The 15,633-nt window shown below is 41.3% G+C and overlaps 1 protein-coding gene across 17 annotated transcripts in view; it reads right to left on the reverse strand.

The window, feature by feature from the left end:
* Window positions 1-15,633, reverse strand: part of WNK1 (WNK lysine deficient protein kinase 1) — a 98,029-nt gene that overhangs the window by 27,076 nt on the left and 55,320 nt on the right. For 7 of the 17 annotated variants that reach the window (XM_072923889.1, XM_072923893.1, XM_072923890.1 and 4 more), the window contains 11 exons: window positions 15,196-15,532; window positions 13,932-14,116; window positions 10,639-10,896; window positions 8,468-8,896; window positions 5,182-5,253; window positions 4,419-4,568; window positions 2,917-3,390; window positions 1,616-1,897; window positions 1,425-1,478; window positions 836-927; window positions 125-287 (listed from right to left, as the gene is read on the reverse strand). In XM_072923889.1, the coding sequence (XP_072779990.1) occupies window positions 125-287; window positions 836-927; window positions 1,425-1,478; window positions 1,616-1,897; window positions 2,917-3,390; window positions 4,419-4,568; window positions 5,182-5,253; window positions 8,468-8,896; window positions 10,639-10,896; window positions 13,932-14,116; window positions 15,196-15,532 (2,496 nt within the window). Of the gene's footprint in view, window positions 1-124; window positions 288-835; window positions 928-1,424; window positions 1,479-1,615; window positions 1,898-2,916; window positions 3,391-4,418; window positions 4,569-5,181; window positions 5,254-7,675; window positions 8,897-10,638; window positions 10,897-13,931; window positions 14,117-15,195; window positions 15,533-15,633 lie in introns of all 17 variants that reach the window. The other 10 variants (XM_030263933.4, XM_030263934.4, XM_072923896.1 and 7 more) reach the window with 7 other exon arrangements.

Here is a 15,633-nt window from a genome sequence, read left to right on the forward strand (position 1 = left end):
AGCAAGTCAGTTTTGCCACATCTAATGCTCCAAAAAGCTCTTCATAGATGGTATTCCGAATGCTTGTAGAGGCTTAAAAATACATCATTACTACTGAACTGTCCCTAAAATAAAAAATACTCACATTTAGAATTCTCAGTTTAGGCCTAGAAGTCTTCTCATGGCGAGAGCGGCTGCGGACAGATCTCCGCATGTGACGTTTCGTTGTTCTCCCTTCGTGCCTTCCACTAGAAGTTGGGACATTCTCATTGCCATCACTCAATCCTGAAGCAACATCAGAATGTGCACTAGAAACAGAAGGCAACTTCCTGTTAGCTTCCATGCATTCCATCACTGCAACAATACTTCAAACCAAGCACATGATATTCTGTTCTGGGACGTGGTAGATGTGTGTTAATCATCAAGTACAGAAAGAGTCCTGTAAACACTTCGGGTTGCTTAAATAGAAATTCTAACTGTAATTATTTTGCTACGCCTTTTGAAAGCTGAGTTGTACAAATCTATCTTACATCTTCAAGCTGTTTAGAGTCTGAATTCTGCTTAAGTGCAAAAGGACAAAAAACCTATCACTTATGATCCATTTGACACGACAAATAAAAAAGTTAATCACTATACACAACCTTACTTATTCCCTCCATAAAATAACCCCCATAACATACTCCACCCTTCACGACCCTGTTTTTCCTCTAGGAACTTTAGTTAATGACATCCTCAAGAATACTCCCAGTGAAAAAAAAATACCCCTGGTGAGAAAATACATCTGAAGATTATCCATGGAAGTATAATCTAACACATGACATTGAAACTCAGTTTGGTGAAAAGAAGCAGTGCTCACCTATCCATAGAAGAAGCCAAAGGAGTAGACTGAGCAGGCTGCATTGCTGGAAGAGTCTCTGAAGCAGCAGTCTGTGAGACTCCCTGAGTACCCTATGGATAGAAACCTACAGTCAAGACCCCCCCCCAAAAGAGTACAGTTCCTCTTCAAGCAACCCAGTAGTCTTCAGTGTTTCCTCCCAAACCAGTTGTAAAGCTGAAAGCTCTGCCTTTTTAGAAGTTTAAACAGCTGGCATCTAGGATAGCCTTAGTTTACAAAATACTCTAGAGCAAACTGCAGTGAAGCACAATGTCATCTGAGGAGGGGTGAGGAGAGGAAACCAGCCACACATCCTTTCTACTGCCACATGTCACTACAGCTGGCCATGCAGTCACAGTTTTACTAACAGAATGTGCAAAAGGCAAGCCAATGAAGAACACGTAGACAATTCCAATTCTCCCTGCAAGAACCACGCTGCAGGGAATAGGCATAATGACAGATTCCCAAAGGCTATTGATTGCAGCTTGTCTTTGAAATGGCAAAAATGTTCTACAGTACTAGCAAGAAGTGAAGTGTTTTACTGCTTTTTGCCTGCAGGATGCACACTCACTTCCCAACAGAACAACCAGTGGCAACAAGGTCCCCACATTGGCATGACATTCTGCTGCAAGAAAAAGGCAATTTGAAATATTAACTTCCAACTGAAGACAAGCACAGAAGGGCTTAGTTCCCCACAGAGATACACTGTTGCAGGAGTCAAACATCCAAAATCTACTGTTACATTATATTATGTATATTTACCTCCACAACTGCCTGCTGTGAGGAGGCAGATGAGGCCTGTTGTGCTAAACTCACAGGGGGCTGGGGCACCTGAACCTGTCCTCCCAGGCTGCCCATGGAAACCATAACATTCTGTTCCCCATACGGCTGCACAACAGGAGCAAGGTACCCTGACTGGGCCATTGCATCTGTGGGCAAGGGAGGGGACAGCACAGCAGAAGGAATACTGGCAGAGGCCACAGCCGAGGAAGGTGCAACGCTGGAGTCTGCTGGGTATTGCGGTGTCAGCTGAGGTGGGAAGCCCTGTAACAGAAACGGGGGAATCAAGTCAGTGAATAGCAGAGCTTATTAAGAAACAAGACAGTAATAAAAAAAGTATCAGTTCCAGGGATATGTTCCAACCTCCTGTACTTGTTCAAGCACTCCCAAAATCTTCCCAAAGAAGCAGAAAAAACTGCTCATGTAGCCAGCATAAGTCACCAAGCCCGAACAAACAAATTCCCACTCACAGTCCCAAGTCTTAGGCAAAAGAATCTTCATCTCCCAACTTTTGCAGCTGCCTATAGAGATTAAGATTTTAAAGCCTGAGATTAGAAATGAGCTTGAAGAATTTTCAGGCTGAAAAACTACAGCTCAGATGTTATGCAACTGCTGCTGATTCTTGAGATTAAATAGCAAAAATACTCTTGTGTTTTTCCTGTCCTCTTGTAATGAGCTGACCCAGAAGCAAGAACACTTTAATCATCATTCAGGTTACCACTTTTACAGTGAGTGATCACATAAAGTCGCTGAAGCAGTCTGTGCCCACCAGTCCACTGTTCACAACCAGCACCAGGTACTTACATCACATCCAAGACCAATGCTGCCTTACTGATTTCTACAAATTCCCTATCCTATCCCTTCCCAGACTTGGAATGAAATACTGACATTGTTGAATATGCTGCCATGGATTTTCTTTCCAACACATATCTCCTATTTTTAAAGTTACAGTTTCTTATTTTCTTTTTCCCCAAGCTGACAGATCTCATGCATATATAGCTGTTCTCTCTCACACAGTGGTTGAACAAAGCACAGCATTATGATTCTGTCATTTTAGACAAATTCCAATGCCAAATATGAAAAATTCAAAACCCATGGTTGTCCAAGGACTTTTTTTCTTCTCTCCCCGTTAAAATGGTTCTTTATTGCACAAAAGAATTTATTCTAGTGGTTTAATGGCTCTCATGTGAGAAGTGAGCTGGCCAGGGCACGCAGCTCAGATCTGGTACCTTAGAGGAACGGGCAAAAATGTGGAGAAGAGGTCTGCTGGCTTGCAACAATACCTGGTAAAGAGCATCTGCAGCAGGAAGTGAAGCTTCAGCAGCTTGTCCAATGCTGACTGGCAATCCCACGGCCTGGACAGGCGGCTGCAGGAGCTGCGGGAGAACCTGGCTGGGCAGCTGAGCCAAAGGCTGCATCAGCGTGGGTAGCTGGCTAGGGACAACACTTGGTCCTACAGGAACAGCAGCTGCCGCAGCAGACGTGGCCAGTGTGAGCAGTGGTTGATTCATGCCAGCTGCCATTGAAATGGGCAGCGACTGGAAACCTGGCTGAGCCACTGTCACATGAGGAGCTGCCACAGGCAACTGAGACACTGGGAACTGGGGAACCACAGAAGCTGGCAAGGCCTGTCCCATGGGTAGAAAATGAGAGCCAATGGGGACTGATGGGTTAACTGAAGGCTGAGGGAGAGAAGATGCTGCAACAGGTAATTGAGGCTCGCCTTGGATGATCGACACTGGTTGGGAAACAGGAAGCTGGGGAGGTAAAGAAAATAGAGATAGATTTTTTTTTTAAAGCAGGGTTGCGGAAAGCAGAGTTTTACACATTAGTCAAAGAAGGCATTATTCAAGTTACAGCACTCTGTTAAAGTGGCTGGGGAGCACAGTTGGCAGAGTGGCTGGGAAGCTGGCTGGAGTTCCAAACAGTTCTCACTTTGCAACACTTCCCTTGAAGAGCTCAACAGGCTCTTGAAACAGACACCCACAGAGGGTGAAAGAGCAACATGTGAATACCCTGAAGCACTGATTTGTGCATAAACATAATTAAATTCTCCTCAACTCTGTCCCCAGACCCAAGCCTGCCTTCTTACAGCAAAGAAGTGCAAATCCTACAACAAATCTGTCAGCTTTGAGTATGGGGACTAAAGCAAAGGAGAATTAAAATCCACTGTGCCAGCATTCTGAGAATGGCAGGGAATACATCAGTTAAAGGCAGCAAATGATGCAACTGGAAAGGCAGCTTAGATGAACAAGCAACAAAACAATTTTAAAAACAAAATTGCAGCTCACACATTCAACAGAGATATAAGCCAAAATGAAGCAATAATCAGTAACAGAAGCTTCTTGACCAGGAAGAAGAGCTGAGTAAGAAAGACGACAAAATGAAGAAAGGAGTCCTATAGCTCATTACCTGAAGAAGTATGTTTTACACATGTAATGGTGCAGAAGATAGACAGTGGATGGGAAACAGAGAAATTACAGGTTCCTGAAAATCTGTTCACAATACACCATTCATTAATATGCTTCCTGATATTTTTGACAATTGAAAGATCTTCGTGCATGAAAGTGCTCTCCTAACCTCAAATTACTCACAACTGCCACGTGTAAGAGGGCTTCCAACACATTTTCAACAAAACTGACAGTTATACAGTAAGAATACTCTTGTTTGGATGAATGTTTTAAAACCATTAGGAAAGATGACAAAAGTGAAAGCAGCAGCATATTGAATCTACCAGCTATGAAGAAGAAAAAAAAAATCTTCTTCTAGAAAGAATTTTGTTTACCTGTGTCCCAGCTGCTGCCTGAGGCATTGGCATGACCTGTGAAGTTTGAGTTTGAGAGACAGTTTGTGCAGGAGTGGTGCTGGCAGAAACTGAGGGCTGCTGCAGCTGGTATTGTCCAGGCTGTTGGGAAGAGGCTGGCTGCTGTGTGCTCTGTAGCAGGAAAAAGAGGAAGAAGCTGTATTACCCCCCAGCAGAGACTTTTAAAGCATATCCTACTTAAATTCTGCTTTTTACTCTTTCCTAAGTGATATCAGTGGTTTTTCAGAATCTGCCAAAGCTTTAACAATTACATATTAGCATTACTAATACGATTCCATTACTGACACCAAATCTTGCAAGAGAACTTTCACCTGTGAAACCAAGAATGAAGATTGTATAAAGGATAACAAGGCAGTAAAGAGAAGAGAATGTTGCAGATCAGATTTCCAGTTAGAAGAAATCACAAGAATGAAGTCTGCCTGTCTACACAGTCTAATCTGCAAGTACTGACATGTCCCCCCTTGAACAGCAGCACCACTGCAAGGTCAGGTGGAAGTAGGGGAAGACAGGCATGGGAAAACAAGTATCAACATGGTTTTTAAAATAAATCTCAGAAAGTCAATGTGTATCTCATAGCATGTTCGACTGAGTGAGAACCAAAGGATTCCTCTGCTGCAAAACTATGGGTCAAATGGTGACAGAGGTAGACAATTGCTCTTAAAAGAGTCATCAAAATTCTATATTATGAGTACTTCAGTCCTGAGTTTAGGAAGTGTGGTTGTACCTGCTGAGTGTGTTGAGTAGGCTGGGATGGCACCGCAGCATTGCTTGAGGCTGGCTGGCCTTGCACCTGTGTCTGGAGGGAAAAAAAAAAGACAATCAGCTGAGAAAAACTCCATGGTTTCTGCTGCAGGCAGTTAAAATAATTTCTGCCTGGAATTATCTGGTTGGAATAAGTTTGTAGCTTGTTCTTTTGGACAAGCAGACCTTCTGGCCAAATTCCATTACGACAACCAGAACAAGGCAGAGCAATCTGGAGGAGTTCTGAACATCATTTTAAGTCTTCCAAAATAACTAATACAGAAGGACTCTGCAACCCATATGCCCCTCAACATGAGACAGATCAGCCTACCAGCTTCTTCTTCCACTGGTGATGCTTTAAGAGCAGGATGCCTTGGTATGGTAACTGGAAATAGATGCATTAAGTTTTACCTTTACATGTGTTCCAAACAAAGACAAGTGGGGCAATAAAAGGAGGCCATATGGAAATAAACCTATCCATAAAAAAACCAAGCAAGAAGATATACAGAATTCTAGACCAATTACAGAGTGCCCAGTACACATAAATGTCATGAGTTTCCTTTGAGAGGCATGTCAAAACAGAGGCTAATAATCGTTTCCAGAGTCACTACCATTCAAAGGCTACCAAGAATCAGATATAGAGGAATATGAGAGTTAACATTCTAGCTAAGACGAAATTTTCGAGCAAGCAACGAAAAAAATGGATGAGTGGCATACAAATGAACGTGGAAGATGCAAAGGAAAATGGAATGGACTTTCATTACTTTTTTTGTGACTAAAAATTTTTTATCAGATCCCAGGATCTGTAATATTGTTTTTGTGACAACTGTATTTCTTTATCAGCTCCTGGGAGAGAACTAGACAAAGACCTCCAGATGAGTTGCCTGAGCATGCACCACTTGGGTGAACTGCCTTTGTAAGAAGCATATCTGGTGCATATGTATCATACCAGAAATATCTATGAAATTCCTTCATGCTGTGATCATTGAGCTTGCAGAAGCTCATCAGGAACATGTCTGTAAAAATTCTGTATTTTTCTAATTATGGAAACCTTGGGGAAAGCAGACTACCAATGAAGAGAACCATTTTTTTCTTTGCTGTTTTAGAAGCTTCAGGTTGGGATCTATACATGTGCTACACCCCACTGCTGTAACATGTGTTCACATTGACTCAGTTTGGGTTTCAAATTCTAGTCTTCTAATGAATTAGATAAAAGATCCCAGAATTTATATTCTGCAAAAGAAGTTACTCTTTTTTTGTTTTGCATATGTATTTTATATCCATCAGAATTTGCCTCCTGAGTTTAACAAAGGTTTATGGAGAAACAAAGTTTTCAAGGTTCTCAAGTTCTCTTGGGTAAGAGATTCATTCTACAAATTCTACACCATAGCAATTGTTACGTATTAGACTAGTGATGAAAGCTGTTCCAGCTTTACTAAAACACTTTTAATATTCCTTACAGAAAGCCTTAAATACTTAGTTCTTGAACTTAACACAGAGCAAAATGATTCTCCTTCACACAAATCTCGAAGCTACTAATGCTCCAGTAACTAAAATGTTAAAGCCTCTTATTCCAAGGACAAAAGAGGTAAGAGAGAAGTCTACTTAAAGTAAATCCTCTCTTTTCACAGAAAGTTATGAGACTTCAGACTAGGAATGCAGACACAATGTATAGACACACACCTCACAGTGTACAGTAAAGTGACCATTGCAAATGCAGATACCACATGCGCTGATAAAAAACACATCTCCAAACTAAGCTTCAGGCTTCAAATTTTGCTTTAAAAGGACACCACATAAGGCTTAGAGGGTGTGGCAGTACCAACTAGCAACAGTTGTTTGTGTCATTAATTAACCACTCAGCCTGTTTAGCTTCCTCAAATACTTCTTCAACAAGTACATTTCCAAATCCATATACACATACATAACACAGCTCCTTCCATTTCCTCTCTTCCCACTTTCTTTCCCCAAATCTAGAAAAAGCTCTTGCATTTTGGACAGTCACCAGAATAACCTTGTTGTCTAATGAAACATTATTTGTATGAAAGTTCAACCTCAAAAAACACATTAAAATGGCTAAAAAGCAGCAACAGAAACACAAAGCAAGTTGTACTACCACTACTGATTCTAAGTGTGGAGAAGAGACACATTTCATTAAAACCACTGTTTAAAAGCCAATTTGGTACTCCAGCAATCTCTCACCAAATAAACAGCTAGTCCCAGCAGGAACACTGACCATTTTTTACTTTTAACACCAAAGTCCTACCAATATTTCAGCCAAATCTGAATACACACCAGACGGTTGCTAATGCCTCATTATTTCATAGCAACCCGGTTAAGTTAAAGAGATCCTAGTATAGACTTGGTGGAAAGACACCCCTATGAATGCTAATTCTTAGAACCACATGGAGCAGGTCTAAAAGCAAGGTTTCCCTTATAAAAAGCAGCACAATTGTGGAAGGGTTTGCTCCTGTAACCTGAGGATAGGATGCAGGTGGTCCTGATGAAAGCGAGGTGGACAAGGCCTGCTGAGTTGAGGCTCCCTGGGGGAAGCAGATGAAGAGCTGCGACTCCTGCAACACCTTCTGAGGCAGCTGAACAATGGGCAATGAGAAGTCTGAACCAAAAGCAGAAGATGATCCCCCTGTAGGGGGGGGAGACTGGAAATCACCAGTGTCAGAGGAAGTCAGCTGTGAGGAATCACTGGAGTATTCTGGGCTTCCTTCTGGCCAGCTGCGCCTGGCAGAGCCCCCTCTGGGACCCGCTACCCCAACACCAAGATAGTTACAGTGCTCTTCTGTCACAGGCTGAAGCCGACCATGCGACCCTAAGCCTTGGGTGGACTCCTCATGGCTGGTCTCCATAGAGCCCCGGCGACTTCTGTAGGCCCGTGGGGGTAAAGCCGCCCCTTCTGCCGGAGCAGAGCTCTGTGTGTGCACATGGAACTCAAAGACACAGCTCGCTCTGCCATCAGCACTGTGAGAGAGCACAGCCGGGGCTGAGTGCGGAACAAACACCTGGTGGAACGTCATCTGAGCTGGCTCTGCACTCAGGGGAGCTGAAACATTGGATAATGGAGAAAGGGGACCCATCCCAGAATCCAGCCTCAGGTTCTGAACATGTCTTGCCAGATATGTTTGCCCCGATTGAAAGTCGAACACAGAGCTTTGTGGAGGACCACCTTGCCCATGGTTTGACTCAGAGACCTGCTTCAAATGCTGTTCAGTCACGTGAGAGTTATAAGCTACTTGATCATACTGCTCCGATACCTGTGATGGATAGTGCATGCCCACCAAATATACAGCTTCTGGATGCATCCTGTAGTGAGCATCCTCTGGAGGTGTTGGTCCAGATCTATAGTCACTGTGGACAGGAGCTTGCTCAAACACGGGATTAACTTGCACATGCAGAGGCTCTCCAGCGACTCTCTGAGCTGCTGTGCCCAGCATAACAAATGCCTCTGGAGTCCAATTGGTGGGACTACCACCAGGTGGAACTAAACTCTGGCCAGTCTTCAGCAATGGCTGGAAGTGGCAAGTTTGGGCTTCCAAAAATGAAGTGCTCTTGCGCCGCTGAGCAATTGCCACCTTCGGCGGGCAGACAGGTGGTGGTGAGAAAGACACCGGCCGTTCATGAACGGTTGGGAAAAATATCTGTGAATCTGGGAACGGTGGTGTTCCCCCACGAGGATGCTGAGGCTGTATTGACATGAACAAGACAGGTAATTCATACATTAAAAGTGAAAGCACATCAACATGCACAGTTCACTAGGCAGTTCTGTGAAGTAATTATAGAATTTATACTCAATTCATGGTCAAAAACATACAGTACTTAGGAAATTTAGGTGAGGTGTTAATATCCATTAAATACATCCATGGCAGGCATAGCTACAATTGGGAATATTTGCTGGTGTTAGAGCTGCTTTTCCAGTTCAATTCCAATAGTTCACAAAAAGGAACCAATTTTGCTCCTGACAATGAAATGAGATTTATTGTTATGGCCTATCCATTGTGATCAGTGCTTGAACTCCAACCAAACCCCTGAGGTCATTGCCATATGTGGAATATGAAATTCAGAACTTGAGAACAGCAATAATGCAGAGCCTCGAATTTGCACTCAGAAGATGACATTAGATGTTAATATTTTCCAATACAAAATCCACAGTGCTAGTGTCCTGTATGCTATCCAAAAAGCCAAAAGGAAATATTTTGTAAGATAAAATATAATTTCAGCTGATTAAATTAATAATAAGTTGATTAATAATAATTTATCATTTTAAAATAGCATTTAATATCATAATTTGTAAGACAAAAACATCCTTTAATCACTTATAATCATACCTTTTCATACAAAAAATTAGCATTCATTGAAACAAACTTAGCTCTTGCCTGGACAATAAAACATTCACAAGTTTAAGAACAGCAGAGTCTTCAGGCAATTCCACTCCATCTGAGGTACTACTTCAGAGGAGGCTCATCTTTTTTAAGAGTTGTAGGGAATATTTCACTACAGAGATTTCTGTGTAAGAACATCAAACAATTTAGTAATTTTGCATATTTTCATGTCTGCCTGCAGTATACCTATAGACCATGTAGTCTCTTCCCTACTGGAAAAAAAAGTTGTAGGAGTAAGTATACTGCTCAAGACAAATGGCATTTATGAGTTTTTCACGTTGCTGTTTCCACATTGTTTACTTTCTCCCCAGCCTCTTTTGTCCGGAAAAGCAGCAGCAAATTTCCATATTGACTGATGCTAAAGAGAAGGTCCTACAGATGAAGTACTTTTCTTATGTTCTAAACCTGGTTCCAATTACTTCATTTACACAAAAATGCTTCTCAAAATTTATCTTGTGTAAACTGAAGCTGAAAATGGAAAAGAATCTACCGCCTCTTGCACGTTATCTTTGCATCTGACTTTCTAAGAAATATGAAACTACTGCTTCTTCCCATTAAGAAGTTGAAGTTAAGTTTCTGATAAGAATTTACAAAAAATACCTCAAAAGTACTCATACTCTAAATATCTAATATCACTATCACAGCTAGCCAAAGCTTTAAGAATAAGCAGCCACAGCAATCAGGCTCTAAAAGCTTGCTGTTTTGTGAAGGGCTTAATTAACATGCAGCGTTTACTGAGAAGTGGAAAAAATAAGTCTTCTGACTCTGGGTATTAAGAACTAGTCTTCCCTTTACCTTCTGTGGTACAACTTGGGTAATTTACATTTATACTGTCCTAAAAGATAAGAAATAAGCAGTCAGCCACTATTTGATAATGGTTACCAGTACTGCTGCATAGAAATAAAAAAAACTAACAAAATCAACATTCCAGCAGCACAGTACAAGGAATTGACTTTGCAATTTCTCCCTTGAAAAATGCCCAGAGCCCAGGATGTATTTAATGATAACTTATCTTACTGTGCCAGGAGGCAAATGGTAACACATACAGGACTGACAGAGAGGGAGGGCAGGCTGGAGCGTCGATGCTTGCGTGGAGAGGCAGAGTGCATGGGCAGGACACTTTCCAGGGCTTTAGAAAGTTTTTCTGCAAAGGTTTCTTCAGGGACAGTCCGAAGGTAGAAAGGAGAAAAAGGTGCAGACAGCGCTGGTGGTGGGGTGCAAGGAGCACTGAGAGGGATGCAGGACATACAGGGAAGAGCAGGAAGGTAGGGGACACAAACTGACATGCTACGACCACGTTGAGGCTGAAGGAGGAAAACAAAAGTTAAAACTTGAACACTTAAAAAAAAGTAATAACAAAACCAGCAAAAACTATAATGAGGTAGAAAAGAAATGAAGATACACAATGGAAGGCCCAATATTGACTAATATGTGGTACCACAAGATATGAGAATGCTGAATGAATGCCAAGACACACTGGGAACAGGCTGTGTGCACCTCTGAGGAGCCGAGTTTGCCTTAGGTTACTGAGCAGTGTGGGAAGCTCCCTAGAATCCTTATGAGAACACATGGAAGGCAGATCAGACAGAGAATGGTTTCTCTCGGGCCACAAGACACAGCTCATAGTCTGTGTACTCAAAGCACCTGGTAGTCTGACAAATAAAACCTTAGATACTAATGAGCTTTCAAACATTGATCAGTTTTTAGAGTGAATGTGTGATTACAACTGTCACCCAGTTCTTCTACTGGGGCAGTCCCTCTGCCCAAATTATGAACTAAATGCATGCAGCTGGCTCTTCATTAACTGAAACATTACCATAAAAATTTAAACCTTACACCTTCTACAACATGAGCTGTGGGAAAAAACTCAGTTTAATCTGTGGAAAATTCTGTAAAATTAGACTTAGACAAGCATCTTCCAGATGCTGGGCCAATAAAAACATCTGGATTTTGTAATTTTGCCACAATCCAGAAGGCTACAGGTCAAAATCCAATCAAATCAGAAGAAACAGAATAAAGTCTTGAGTTGGGATTTTCATTTTTTTGGTTCAGAGGCTTTTGTTATTCCTTTTTTTTTTTTTTGGGGGGGGGTTGTTATTGTGTTTTGCTGTGCGTTTTTTAAGTGAATGGAAACATATTTTTAAAGAGGCAGTATACGCTTCTTATGGAGGTAACCCACAATATCTTAAACTAAATAAAATCAAATACAGACCTACAGAGAGAAAACAGCAAGATATTCAGTGGATATTTGATTTCCAAGATTTCTGTTTTGAGAAATCTTGCTAAATTGATTAAAAGTTTGGGAGATAGATAGAAAAGAACTCAAATGGTTAACTAAATACATCTTCATCTATTCCAAGGCAGGAGTAGTTATACACCATTCCTGACTCTAATTTATCTAATAGTTCAGAACACCTGCACTGATGGAAACTACAATACTTATCTATCTTTGTGGAGGATTAAATAAATCCCTTCCCAAACAATAATTCTATGCTGAATTATTCTAGGCTTATCATTCTTTATTCTATCTAACAATAATGTTGTGATCTGATCAGCCTCTCATTATTTCATAGCAGCCTTTTACAGCTTTCTCTCTCCTCAAGCTTATCTTGTATAGACTCAATTATTTCAGTCTTCCCACATAAACTACGTTTTTTGCATTTCTCCTGGGGTTTTTTTAACACTCCTCTGAATTTTCTCCCAAGCCACCCTCCAATTCACTCAACCAAAGGGTGCAGGATAGACTTACCAATAGCCAAGAGCAGAACTACTATTTAATATAATGAGATGTTTGCCTTTTTCATGACAGCATGATGTTTTTGACCATGTCCAGCTTGTGGTCCAATGTAATCCCGGATTTTTTTTTAAATTTATTTTGCAAAATGGATGCCTAGCCAGTGGTTACTCATTATGTACTTGTGTAGCTGATTATTCCAGTTTAAGCACCAACCTTGTTCTCGTCCTGATCAAATTGCATTGTGATTCTTTTTAAGGCCATTTCTTCAGTTGTCAATATAATTTCGACCTGTCAGCCCCATCCCAACAAAGGGTTAGTAGTCCCTGTATCTACCAGCCTCCTGCTACCACAATTGTCATCATATAGCATTGAGCACGTTTTTGCAGCAAACTACACAGCTCAGCTATACCTTTATCATATGCTTGTTCTCCCTCCTCCTCCCAAAATATTCTAGTCTTTCAACCTGTAAGCCAGCCATCCCAAGAGAGTGGACATGGCTTCTGGCCCAGTATGTGCCCACACTCCAAAATATGGCTTACCCAGAAGAGCAGCTTATTTAGAGGGATTAAAAACTCATCATCAAGGACTAACAGTACCACACACCTCAGGTCTTTGAAAAAGATGGAGATGCTTTGTTTGGGGGTGATAGCAGCCTGTTTGCCAAAATCCTAGTTACACCAGTGATTCTGTAATAAAGGCTACAACAACAGGTACCAGAAGTGAGGACCCTCAATCTTAAGTATCACATCTTTATGGTGTTACTACGTTATACCGTAATGTCTGCCTCAATCTTGAATTTTTATTTGTGTAAATAACAAGTGACAAGGGAACCACTGAAGACAATATAAAAGTAGCAGAAGTTCTACTCCAGAATTAGAATAGATTTCTGCATACACTCTTACTCAGATCTAAAAACATACCAAGGAAAAAACATACCAAAATAAAAGGGCAACACAAATGAACATAGTAGGAAAAGTATTTGTGCCCAGTGCAGACTTTCCAGGGAAAAGGAATACACATGATGAGCAAATCAACACAAGCTAGAAATAAAACTGGGAACAAGGATGTGGGGTCTTTTCAGTCTTGAGTTCTCACATGCAACATTCTGTAACAGTTAAAAAAAGTCTTACCTGCAAAATCTGTAATCAAAGTCTCACAGAATACACATAGCAATTTCATACAGTGGCTTCAATTACTCTAATCCCTTCTTCAAACTAAACCAGCAGCTTGATCCCTGGTAACTTCATATATACATACACACACCACCTTCCCAAGCAAGATTAAATGCTTATTTTCAAGAGGTAGTCTTGTTCTGAAGATGTTACTTCCGTTCACAAAAATTACTAACCCATTATTCTGCTTAACTGCAGTCAAGATTAAATAAAAGCTTTAAAGGCAAAGACGCTCTTGCACTTTCCCCTCCTCCTCTAAAATCAGTCATCTTGCAAAAAAAAAAACTCTCCTGAACTCCTCGCATGCAGAATCTGTATCCTATGCAAAATAAAATATACGTGGAGGATGGCCTGGCAGATTGCCTCTCATCTTTCAACAGACACACAAAACCAATTCCATGCATTTGTACTGCTGTAAGGTCTGGCTTACCGCTGCAGGTGGCTGATAACCTCCATGCTGCTGGGACTGCACTTGGCCAACTGAAGCTGGGTATCCCTGGACTCCAGTGTTTGAGACTGACTGGTCATGCTGGGAACCATAAGACACAGTCTGCTGACTGCTCACAGATTCAGTGTACACAGACGACCCCTGGCCACTGTCAACTGTTCCATCAGCTGCAAAAGTTAAGGATAAAAATCTGCATTTCAAGAACTGTGGTCTGGATTAAAAAGTTCAAAGATCCTATAACTGAACAAATATTAAATTGATTTTTGTGCCATGTCACGTGGACCTTTATTAGCATTTTACCTCTTGTAATATTTAAGCTGATTTTATAATCTTTTTTTCCTCCATTATGCCTTCCCCTAAAACCCTGAAAAATTATTCAGTTCAGGAGTTCTTTGGGAGCGTATTTAAGAATAAATGATACTTCCTACAAAAGGCTAGACTAGAAATAGAAACCGAAATTCCACATTGCTATGAATGATCTTTCAAGGTTTATTAATCATTATTTTTATTTAATTTTACACAGACATTTAAAACAGTTGTGTTATGCTGGCTGGCAAATGCACCATGTAGGCACAGTAGTGAACTAGGCATAATTTAAAATCCTGGTTATCTAACAAGCACACAGTAATTTGCTTTTTAACTTCATCACTCTAATACAGAAGTTGTCATCTTCCATCATTATTCAAATACTTATTCAAATGCTGGGATGGCAGAAGAAGAAAAGATAGGATTATAAATTCATCTTTTCATGCACAGTATGTAAAACAGAAAATTAAGACTTTTCAAGAAAGGAAATTATGAGCTGAACTACTTGTAGATTAATCTCATTTCCACTTTAAAAGTTAACAAGGATTCAAGTGAGTGGTTTTAATAGCCTGATCTGCACTGGTGCAGGAGCATACAGCCAGCAGCAGGGCCAGAATATACTGTCCCTGTAAGAGGGCAGCAAAACCAAGGGCATGTGTGTTCATGCTCTAGGTGCCCAAGTTGACTCAGTATATTGCCTTGAAACAAAGAGAAACCATGCTGTGCTAAGACACTGGGCTGTGAATTGTGCCAAGCCTTGGTTCAGCTGGAATGCATCTTATGTTGCTGTGCTTTCTAATGGCCTACTGTTCTTCAGCAGCAGCAATGGCAAACAGCATCATCTTAGGGCATTTACTGCTATACTCACAAAAAACATAAAACTAATGGGAGGAACTGTGTAAGTGCAAGAGTTCCTAAAGAAACTAACTGAGGCACTTACAAAGAACAGATATACTGGGTTGCTGGAACTGCAGCTGTTGGTGTTGATCAGCTTCTGGCTCTTCAGGCTCCACTTGTGTAGAAACTGACGCTGAAGCAGTAGGGACAGGAGTAGTACCAGTGACAGACTGGGGATGCTTTGACCCTGCATGGGAAGCACTTGATGGCTGCTGCTGCTCCAGCTGCTGCTTCTGACTACCTTCTTCCTGGAGTATGTTCTCCTGCTCTTCTTGCACCGACTGGCGCTGCTCTCGCTTGCGCTTAATCAAAGATACCCTGTCCTTGATAGCCTTCGCCATTGTCTTGTGATCCCCTTCACAGACATAGCCAGACTCCACCTGAGGGAGGATACATTCACAGAATTCACACTGCCACAGACAGCCCCTGTCCAAGTGCTACAACAAAGCTCTTTCTGGCACTATTCATCTACACACTTGTG

The sequence above is a fragment of the Taeniopygia guttata genome, chromosome 1A (genome assembly GCF_048771995.1).
Source record: "Taeniopygia guttata chromosome 1A, bTaeGut7.mat, whole genome shotgun sequence".
Classification (NCBI taxonomy): Eukaryota; Metazoa; Chordata; class Aves; order Passeriformes; family Estrildidae; genus Taeniopygia; species Taeniopygia guttata.